The following is an 11751-nucleotide window of genomic DNA, read 5'->3' as shown; positions in this document are numbered from 1 at the left end:
GCATATTCTGTTTCCCTGGAACAAGGGCATCATTGGCTCTGTCTTCTACGAACAGCCAGCATTTCTTATTAATAGGGTTCTTTCTCCACAGGGCCATGGATTATTGATAGGGCTCATGGTTAGGCAAGGCCCCTGCCACCCTAGACAAACACGACACAGCTCCTTAAGCCTCAGTTCAACAGGCACAGATGTCCCCTCCCAGTGGCCCATGTGCATGCTTGCCCCAGGCACTGAGAGGTTGGCTGTTGTTCAACCTACCTATCAAAGGGAAAACACCTTTTCTCTGGCTAAATGAATAGAGAAGGAAGAGGGGAGGGACACTGGCAATTGTCATTGCCCTAGACAGACATCGTTACTGAACATCTCTCAAGTTGACCAGGAAGCTCTCTCTGGACCTCAAATTTTAATTGTAACCTATTTACACCTTCTCTTCAAGCTCTTTCTTATATCTTTCTTCTCTTAGTTTAGGCATTTTATTATGTGTAAAAATGCACTGAAACGTGCATGGAAAAATGCATGGAAAGTGCCTGTAAAAGAAAGTTGATTACCAAAGGAATGCTCATTCAATTATTTTTCCTAACTTCTTTTCATACATATTTTAAGAGCTGCTCTGTTAAGAGCACAGTAGGAGGGACTTGAAATAAAGTCAGAGCGTTACTAAAACTGGAAGGAAGCCATCCTGACGTTACCTAGCCAAACTCTTTATGGATGAAGAAACAAAATGACCAAGTCAAGTGGCTTGCTCAAGTACATCATAGTGACTTGGAAGGCATGGATTGAACTTGAAGCCTTTCACTTCTTAGTCCAGTGTCCTTCTAGCTCGATAGCCTGCTGGCTTCCTCTGGATGTGGGTTCCTGCCTGCTATTGTCAAGATACACTTTGTCTGTAGATCTAGCTTTTTTCCCTCTGGCTTCTATTTCAACTCTAGGAATTTGGATGCGCATCCTAACACCTGGCAAGTTGGTTATCAAGTTTAGGAAAAGTGTCAGTCTCCTAAAAAGTTGGGTTATAAATTACATGTGATAACTATTTCATATGTCCAATTGACATTTAAATTTTTATTTTAGGGGTGCCTTGGTGGCTCAGTTGGTTGAGCATCTGACTCTTGATCTCGGTTCAGGTCATGATCCCAGGGTCACTGGATCAAGCCCCACATTGGGCTCTGTGCTGACAGCATGGAGCCTGCTTGGGATTCTCTCTCTCCCTCTCTGCCTCTCCCCTGCCCATGCACACTTGCTCTCTCTCTCTCACAATAAACTTAAAAAACATTAAAAAAAATTTTTTTTTAAGTTGATTTATTTATTTTGAGAGAGACACAGAGAGAGTGAGCAGAGGAGAGGCAAAGAGAGAGGGAGAGAGAGAATCGTAAACAAGCTCCACACTGTCAGCAAGGAGCCTGACACATGGCTCAAACTCATGAACCACGAGTTCATGACCTGAGCAGAAACCAAGAAGGGGATGCTCAACTGACTGAGCCACCCAGGTGCCCCACTTAAAGAAAAAATTTTTTGACTACCGCTTCCTGTTCTTGGCCACCTCCGCGCACTCTCTGGAATCCTCACAATCCTGCCGGCACATCTTACGCTGAGTTTGACAAAGCTGCTGAGGATGTTTAAGCATCTCAAGACCAAGCCAGCAGATGATGAGATGTTGTTCATCTACGGCCACTACAAACAAGCAACTGTGGGGGGACATAAACACAGAACGGCCCGACTGCTAGATCTCAAAGGCAAGGCCAAGTGGGATGTCTGGAATCAGCTGAAAGGGACTTCCAAGGAAGATGCCATGAAAGCTTACATCAACAAAGTAGAAGAGCTAAAGAAAAAATATGGAATATAAGGAACTGGATTTGGCTGCCGGCAATGCCTTTCATATAAACCGATTAACAATGCCTTGTTTTTCTAATACTGTGGATGACGTGAAATGATGAAATTAGCCCATGAACCTAGATCCTGAAGACTCTACGGGACACGGCCCTAACAGAGTAAGGGCTGAAATGGTTACTGACGTGCTCTGAGTAGCTTTTATCTGTAGATCAGTTAAAAGTACATTTGTTACTTTAAAAAAAATTTTTTTTAAAGATTCTTTCTCCCTCTCCCCTGCTGTCTAAATAAAAAAATAAACAAATGTATTTTTACTTTATTTGAAAACTAATCAGTAATATATCAGAAGTCACCTCTTAACACAGCTATATCCCTAGGGTCCTGCCACTTATAACACACCAATTCCTACATTTCAAAAAAAAAAAAAAATGAGCAAATACAGCTGCAGAAAAAGAAGAGAACTTACTATTATTATTGTTATTAGATACCAGGATGAAAAAGGCATTAAATACAGATAAATGAATTCATATTGAAAATAAAAATTCTGTTAACGTGGCTGTTTTAAAGACGGCACCAAATACTTTTTATTTCTCCAAGAGGTGGGGTCTAAGTCCCCTGGCACTGAGTCTGCATGGGCCTTCCTGACTCACTTGGACTCCACGGAACGTGGCTAGGCCAGGAGAAGCCGGGCAGCTTGCACCTTGCTCCCTGCAGTCCTGGGCCATTGTGTAAGGGTGGACAACTCCAAGGCCGTCCCTCCGGAGGCACCACCTTGCCCCAGGCTCCAGCTGTTCCCGCCACCAGGCCTTCCAGTTGGCTTGGCCATTCTACTCACGGCTGCTCCTTGTAGAGCGACGAGGGCTTTTACCACTGTGCCCTTTTTGAATTTCTGACCCACAGGCAGCGAGCATAAGCAAGTTGCTGTTTTTTGTTGTATACTGCTAAGTTCTTGGCTGGTCCTATTATAGTGCCATGGACCCTGCAGCATTCATAGAGTTCAATGCTTCTTCTCTTCGTTCATATTTATAATTCTTCACACCTTGGTGCGCACTATGTTTATTCTACCACCCTTAGAGAATACTTGGTCTCATTCTTCTCGGCATTTGCATGTTTGTACGTTGTCTTATGCTTGGATTCGGGTCCGGATTAACGGGTATCTCCTCTGTGTCTGAAAAAAAATCTATAAACACGTCCTAGATATATCTAACTTGACATAAATGAAATCATGAAGATGATTAAAATGTCACGAGTGCCACTGCAAATGATTATTCTTTGGAATAATTACAAGAAAGACAACTGGTCTGTAAAACAGTGACAAGTTTCATTTTAAGAAACCGGTTCCCACCATTTTAGTTACTCCTACTTTATTCTATAAGAGATTTTAAAAAGTAACTTATTCAAAGATTTGGCAAAAATTAATAATGTCAAGGGAATGTTAGCTGCTACACCCTGGCTATCACATAGAAGCAAAAATCAGAGAAATATGTAGTGTCTGTAACAAGCCTTATGCATAAGAAATGCCCACAGGGGCACCTGGGTGGCTCAGTTGGTTGAGCGTCCGGCTTTGGCTCAGGTCATGATCTCACAGTTTTGTGGGTTCGAGCCCTGCATTGGGCTCTGTGCTGACAGCTCGGAGCCTGGAGCCTGCTTCAGATTCTGTGTCTCCCTCTCTCTCTGCCCCTCTTTCATTTGCACTCTGTCTCTCTGTCTCTCAAAAATGAGTAACCATTAAAAAAAAAAAAAACCTCACAGTTTGGGGGCACCTGGGTGGCTCAGTCAGTTAAGCATCCAACTTCAGTTCAGGTCATGGTCTCTCCGTTTGTGGGTTTGAGCCCCGCGTCGGGCTCTGTGCTGACAGCTCAGAGCCTGGAGCCTGCTTTGGATTCTGTGTCTCCCTCTCTCTCTGCCCCTCCCCCGCTCATGCTCTGTCTCTCTCTCTCTCTCTCTCTCTAAAATAAACATTAAAAAATTAAAAAAAAAAGAAATCTAATGCCTGATAAAGATTAGATTTTAGTGTTGATGTCATTGTAATAGAATAGGAAAATGGAATGCTATTACGACCAAAAAAAAAAAAAAAAGAGTAAGAACGATTCTGGAAATGAAAAATCATTACAACTTTAGTTTTTAAATTGTAATTGGTGGCATCCACTGGCTGCATGATTTGTCTGCCCGAGAGCTGAGGAGCACTGAGCTGATTCAGTTCAATTATACATTTTTGGAATGCCACAATCCCAATTCATCTTTCAGAGTTATAGAGCTTCTATCCTTTCAACACAAACTATTTCTATCGAGATCCGAACTATTACCTTATTAGCACTAGCTAGAAAGAGTTTGGTCTTTGTAATCTGGAGGTGTGTGTGTACACGGGGGTATCAGTTCAGCTGTTCTTTCTGGCAGACTATCATCGATGCAGATTTCTGCAGAATCCGTTTAGATACACCTATTGATTCTGATTGAGAAAGCAATCAAAATGAGTAAATCCAGCTTGGACAGACCTTGCCTATTGATTTTCCTCTCCTCCAAGAACCTGGACTTAATTAAGTATATAAAAAGTTCCCATTTGCTTCAGAGCACGGTTACCATTCTTTGGAATCATAATCTGAATAGCATACTAGCAACACAAAGACATTTGAACAAATTTGTCCGTATTTCCTGAGTTAACCTCAAAGGGAACTAGGGGATTACCCAAGACATCTGTACTTTTTGAGCCTTTTTTTGAGTGGGAATAAAGGAGTGACAATTGCCAGGCCAGAATCTTCTAGCTGTGCCTTAGCAGTGTGGGACCTGGAAGTTGTTTCTTTCTGCTTTGTAGAGGTCCTCAAGCCCTTATCATATAGTTTTTTTGTTTTTTGTTTTTTGAGAGAGCGAGAAAACATGAGTGGGGAGGGGCAGAGGGAGAGAAAGAGAATCCCAAGCAGGTTCCACACTCAGTACACAGCCAATGCAGGGCTCGATCCCATGACCCTGGGATCATGACCTGAGCCAAAATCAAGTGTTGGACACTTAACCGACTGAGCCACCCAGGCACCCCTTATCCTCTAGTTTTTAAAAAATCCTTTCCAAAGTAAGATTATTTTTCTCACTCAGAGTCCATCATGTTAAGAAAACCAGGTAACCCCATAGAACCACTAACATTCCCTTATCAGAGTTACCCGAGAAGAGACAATTACATGGATTATACAAGTTTGGAATCAACTAGAGGTGTTGGTAGTTGCAACAGAAGCCAAATAGTTTCCAACATGAAATGAAATTTCTCTCCAGCTTCTAGCATTTACATTTCTGTACGCAGTGGGGACGCCAGTTAACTTTTTATCCAACCGAGAGGGTGTTACATAAACTCTTCGGGGCTGCAGCCACAGAGAATCTGCATTTCTAAGGGGAGAAATTTCCTGTTTTGGATAATTAAGAGCCCTGTGGTTCTCTCTCGCTTTTCTTTGTGCAAGCCTCTGGGGCGTCTCATCTTTTCAGAAACGCACGGGTTGATTCATGGCGCGCAGGCTGTATGAAAGCCGAGGTGACATTTTTTTCCTGATAGATTGCAAGGCTAGTTTTGAAAATGCATTGTTACGACCGTTCCGTCCCTTCCCCACATCAGCATGCTGAAATGTCTCATTCTGAGAGAACCAAGAGACAACCACTGTGCCAGAAGTGGCAGCTGGGGAAGGTTTAAAAAAATACAGACAGATAAAGGAAGCAAGGGCTGAGAGGCAAGAAAGACAGCTGGGAGATTTAAGGGACCGTGGCCTCTAAGCAGCTGAAAGAGACAGCGGTCCAGAGAGAGACTGTTTGCGAGATAAGAGGCTTTGTGCAAGCTGAAGAAATATGCCAGAGATGATAAGAAATGCAGCTGTTATGAAAGCGTGAATTGTCAAGATTCTCAGTATGCCCAGATGGTAAGGACGGTCCACATGTGTGCTTCAGGGGACAAGCACAGTGACTTCTTCGGCCAGGCAGCTTCCCCTCTCAAACTCTGTCCAGCTGAGGACACAGTGCATTCCTCCTGCTCAGCCATTCCCAAGCTGCCGTGGCTCCTGTTTCTGGCATTACTTCTTCTCTTCCTCCTTCAGCTCTTCTCAGTTTTCACCGAGAGTCCAGCGAATAATGGCACAGGACTTGAACCACACACATTTAAGAACGACCTTCTGCAATTTAAATCCGATGTTGTTATCAAAATTGGCAGCGTTCGCTAAAAGTTTATAATCAATTGATATTCCTTGGCATATACCCTTCTTCAATTTTATAGTAGTTCATAACCATAAATCATACTATCTTTCCCATAAAAGCACAAGTGGATGGAGGTCACGATGATAAATAAACATTCTAATCCTTAGCAGTATGACAAACACATGACCGCAGAAATTAAATTTAAAATATGAGCACGGAGACACGTATGTTACACAATTCGTATTAAGGGTTTTAATTGTGCATGTAACTTGCCTTGGGATCCTTAGATTCGGTTTTGGTCCCTCAGTCTGTTGAACCCAAGGCATGTTTATTAAGCTTCCCTTGAAATTTCTCAGACAATTCCTGCAGACACGGAAAGAGATTAAAAAATAGCCCAATGGTGGTTGATCTTTGACATCATCCAGACCTGAGGTTCACCTCACATGTCAACCACCTTCAAGCGGTGCATTTGGAAGATTACAGTAGCTTCTCCGTTAAATGAAGATGGTTGTGCCGACCCCACGGCGAGGTGGTGAGGATTTAAGATATCGCATGCTGTACCTGGCTTAAATGGATGCCCAGCCAAAATGCAGCCATTTACAGTAAAGAAGTGAACAACGGGAGTAAAGAGAAGACTGTTCAATCTGAGGTTGACTATTACCGGTATTCCTTTTCCGATATGGAGCTACGGGATGGAAACGGCCACAGGGAACAGACCAAAGGATCCGTGAGGTTAAGGTTTTGTACTGACCCTCTGTGTTCTCGTGGGACTTCCGGCACTTAACTTTGGCTTCACATTGGCCGATCATGCTGTCCCAACACGTTCTCTTTCTACCGGGCAATGATATATGCCACGAGCAATGCCGAACACGGTCAATGACAGAGCATGTGGAGCGTTTTGAAAGTATTAGTGATGAAGTAGGTGTAGTGTGAAAATTGGCATCACAAGATTTTTTTTACACACGGTGCCCCGATTGTAAGCAGACACACGTTAGCACAGTTAGATGTCAGGCTAAAGGTCCACAGAGTGAATTCAGCTGTGATGGAGAATGAAATCAAATTTGTTCAAGGCAATCCTGAAGACTTTCTCAGCCTGTCTGATATCTTCTATCCCCGTTCTTTCCAGTAATTCATACTGATGTGCAGGAACGTCCCCCCCAACTAATTCAGTGGTTGCTTGCTCATATGTAACAGATGGAGGACAGGGAATCAGTGGTTCTGTCTTACGAACCCCAGGGGAAACGCAAAGCGTTCGCTAGGAAGGGAAGAGTCAGGAAGCAGCACAGTGAGGTGGCGTGCACACAGGATGTGGTTTCCGGCCACCCCACCTTGACATCCCGGTACAACCAGGTCCATGCTGACATGGTGACTTTGGCAAGCTGCTTACTGCCTTTGCACTCTTCCATCTGGAAAATGGGGATACCATCACCCGCCTTACATTGCTATGAGGATTAAATGTAAGTACCCGGTGCGTGCTATGTGGTTAGTGGTGCAGGCTTCTTCCTGGCGTCCCTTTGCAAACTTGGCATTATTTCTACAAAGGCCCATCAACAGGTATCTGCCAGCATCAGCACAGAAGCCGCACAGCACATGCAAATACCGATATTATGAGCTTGAGGCTCAGCCACCAATGACGTTTTACTTTTATTATTTATTTTTAAGTAACCTCTACACCCAACATGGGGCTCAAATTCACAACCCCAAGATCAAGGGTCGTACGCTGTAAAGACTGAGCCAGCCTGGAGCCCCACAAATGATGTTTGAATACACTGGAGGAAAGTATACTGGATAGCAAGGTAAATACACTTTCTCATCCTCCTTTTTTTCTGACTCACTTGTCTGCTTAAAACGGGGAGTGACGACAGATGAAGAATGCCAAGGTTCCATGTTCCTGGAGGGGCAAGGTCCATGGCGAAGCTTCATCTAATCCCACCATGTTTGCCTGTTTCTAAAAGTTTTCCACTACAAAGAGTAAACTCAAACTTTTTAACATCCAAACCTTTCCAAGTTCAAAAACTCAGCGCTTGTCCTAAATGCCTTTTAGCTAGAAAACAGAAACCCATATATCCAATTATGGTCTGTTTACCGACTGCCCCCTGCCCGTCCCCAGATGAATGTCCTCCATCCAGCAAAGTCACCTCTCCCCCTTCCCCATACGTGGTCCCTCTAGTGGCAAGTCCTCGCCTCACATGGTTCAATCCACATGACCCTCACTGCATCATCTCACCTCTTTTGGGAATGCTTTTAGGAGATGCTTTTGAACTTAGTGCCTTTTTTCTTCATTACTTTCTTCTACATCCTTTTTACATCCCTCTTTTCTCAAATGGTAAAATATACATATGTGAGTGTAGGGTGCAAATGCGTACTCTAAGACTCTCCAAAGGCACCTGCCATATCTCTTGTACCTCACACACCTGCAGTACAGGTGGCAGAGCCAGGAGTCAGAGTACGTACCCAGGAAGCAAGTTCATACTGGTTGGGACTGTTGGATGAACACAGTTGGTTTTTTTTTTAAATTTTTTTAATGTTTATTTATTTTTGACACACACACACACACACACACACACACACACACGGTGTGAGCGGGGGAGGGGCAGAAAGAGAGAGGGAGACACAGAACCCAAAGCAGGCCTGATGTGGGGCTTGAACTCACAGACCGCGAGATCATGACCTGAGCCCAAGTCGGATTCTTTTTTTTTAATTTTTTTTTTCAACGTTTATTTATTTTTGGGACAGAGAGAGACAGAGCATGAACGGGGGAGGGGCAGAGAGAGAGGGAGACACAGAATCGGAAACAGGCTCCAGGCTCCGAGCCATCAGCCCAGAGCCCGACGCGGGGCTCGAACTCACAGACCGCGAGATCGTGATCTGGCTGAAGTCGGACGCTTAACCGACTGCGCCACCCTGGCGCCCCCCAAGTCGGATTCTTAACCAACTGAGCCACCCAGGGGCCCTGAACACAGTTTTAAAGTAGAGAGAAAACACACTTTCTACTTGGCAAAACTAGATTTTTGTATTTTAAACTCCTTTTGGAAGTCAGTTCCAGGTATTTGCCCTTTTATGAACACGTTATCTAGAAAAAAGTAAGGTTTGGTACTCAATCCCTATGGTAATGTAATCTGAGTTACCTCCAACAGTGGCAGAATGGAAAACAAAGCACAGCCCCCAGCTCCCTTCAAGTATATTATAATAGCTCAATGGTAGCATCCTGGATCTAAAGATCTATGGCATCCATCTTCCAGGAGACAAGTGCCCGGAAAAAAGGGGACTTTATAGACTCTTTCTCTGAAGAAGCTGGTCAAGGGTCAAGGATGACCAAATTCTGCGCCATAAGACTTAACTAATTTATGTTATCAAAGCTGTGAATGTATATATATCACTTCCCTTATCTAAAATTCCTAAAGTGCTTACACATGCTTTGTCTGATTTCTTCCTCATTGCGATTTACGATTAGGGTTTCAGAGCCTGGAATTTAAAGGACTTGGCTAACATCATTATCGAACTTCTGAAATTCAACTCAGAACAAATACCCCAAATGAAACCTCTTCTGTACGAAGTGCTTAAGCAAAACAAGTTAGAATTTCCATGGAAACGGCCCGGAACTCTTGAAGGAGAAGAGAGGACAAAAGTAAGCATGAAAATGCATTTATTTATTTTTTGGTTCCTCTTCACCTCTGCCCCTCCAAACCTCAGGCTGTCATCTTAATGAACGCTTTCAAGCCTCAGAGGGAATTAAGAAGAACAATATTTGACAGGACTGAGGAAGGAGCTAAATATAGTTCCCCTGTGAGAGAAACGTATTCGAGACTCTTCTCTTCTCCCCTTCCTTCCCCTATCTGGGCAATCTTTCTATCTCTCAGCGTTATTTTTGTGCCGCTCCTGTGGCACAGCAGTTTTAGCTGTTACTTGGTTGGGACTGAATAAACATAACATCTTGAGATACAGTTTTGTCCTCCTTTGGAAGGGTCATTCAATACAAGACCTTGGAGATCAATTTCCAGATTCATATTGCATATACTCCTTCAGTATAATTTCCATTTGCCTACTACTTGAGAATTTTCAGAACGCTCTCATATAATTAATTCACTTAATTCACTGAACAGAGCCACCGTGTTGGGTACTATCAATTCACGTCTTACGAGGGTAAAGTGCTTCAAGCTCACCCCGCTAGTGAGTAAGGAAATCAGGACTCAGCTGGTTCTTTGTTTCTCAGACCCACTGGTTTCTGTGCCTCTACCAATACAACCAACCTGCCTGACCACGGTACACACTAGGTCATGGCTACTCTCCCCTCCTTATTAGACACCGAGAACTTGTATTTATTTTTAGAAATACACGCTGTGGGGTGCCTGGGTGGCTCAGTCCGTTAAGTGTCCGACTCCTGATTTTGGCTCAGGTCATGACCTCATGGTTTGTGGGATCAAGCCCCGTGTCAGGCTCTGTCCTGCACAGCGCGGATCCTGCTTGGGATTCTCTCTCTCCCTCTCTCTGCTCCTCCCCTGCTCTCTTTCCTGCTCTCTCAAAAAAAAAAAAAAACATTAAAAAAAGAGAAATATATGCTGTGGTATTACAAAGTAAAAACCTTACCCTGTCTCCAAGTGCTAATATTGATATTAGTATAGATCAGAAACACCCCCAAGGAAGGTACAACCAAGCATAGGTGGGCTTTTGGTTTTCTTGAGTACGGCTATTTTAGACAAGCTTTTTCCAGAACTGTCTGACGTATTCTTCACCGATAGGTCAAATAATGTTTCATTCTAAAATACAACAACCAACATATGGCTTATTGAGGACAAAAGTGACCTTTCATAAATCTGAAAAATTGAATGTAGAACATGTCTTTTGAGTAAAATAACCCTTGATGCACTGACTGAATTAAGTAGCTTAGAAATTATTTTACTGATCCAAGATAATACCTTGAAGTGCAATAATATCCCAGCCTGGGAATAAGTTGGTCTCTATTTTTCTTCGGAAAATTAAAAGCAATTAAAATTTGAGACTGTGTTGGCCCTAACTAGGATATTGGTTATCATAAAGTGGAAAGCACAATAGATTGTTATCACAACTTTCTACTGCTCGTAATTTTTGCAAAGTAATGGAATTCAAGAAAAGATATTACATCACAGATTTGGTAAGTACCGAGACCAACTGACCAACAACAATCTATTCCATAATTGAAGTACCATACACCCTTTAAGACAATCAATATGGCAGTCAAATGAATTTTGCCATCAAAATTATTACATGCTGCCACATCATTGTACACAGAAATTTAAAAATGAAAACATTCCAACAGGTGACTTCCTTTTTGGTTAGCTTTTACCATAGTGTATCACAACTACTACCAGTGACCATTTATCAAGAGCGTACTATAGATTTGGCCTTGGACCAAGCAGCTGATACACTTTATTTTAGTTAATATCTAAATAAGCATGTGAGACAGGTATTACTGTCCCATTATGGATGAGAAATCAATGAAAACCTCACCCAAAAAGTCGATTACAGAACACAACCCGCTCCATTCGTATTATTAGAAGATGGTAGAGTCTAACACCAAGCTTCAGTTTACCCAACTCCAGCTTCGGATGGACTGTCCCCCTGTGCAGCCCACTCTTTCAAGTGACCTTCATGTAAGCAATGTTCAGCGACACGAACAGTCCTTTAGGATTCAGTTGGGGGAGGACCTATACCGTTTGCTCAATGCAAGGAAGACCTGGGTTAATAAAATGTACTTAAAAGGTACGAACACAGGGCATCTGGGAA

The 11751-nt window shown here is 43.0% G+C and overlaps 1 protein-coding gene across 1 annotated transcript; it reads left to right on the top strand.

Moving 5' to 3' along the window:
- The first annotated feature begins 1584 nt into the window (after window positions 1-1584).
- On the top strand, window positions 1585-1857 carry LOC124528909 (acyl-CoA-binding protein-like). Its single transcript, XM_047102770.1, has one exon. It carries the CDS (start codon window positions 1610-1612, stop codon window positions 1838-1840), a length of 231 nt encoding a protein of 76 aa, XP_046958726.1. The 5' UTR covers window positions 1585-1609; the 3' UTR covers window positions 1841-1857.
- The last annotated feature ends 9894 nt before the right edge of the window (window positions 1858-11751 follow it).

Source organism: Lynx rufus, unplaced genomic scaffold (assembly GCF_022079265.1).
Source record: "Lynx rufus isolate CCGP_SWC_20201006 ecotype Redwood Valley unplaced genomic scaffold, mLynRuf1.p SCAF_6, whole genome shotgun sequence".
Lineage (NCBI taxonomy): Eukaryota > Metazoa > Chordata > Mammalia > Carnivora > Felidae > Lynx > Lynx rufus.
Note: the sequence above shows the minus strand (reverse complement) of the source record. Positions and strands in the feature narration are given on the sequence as shown.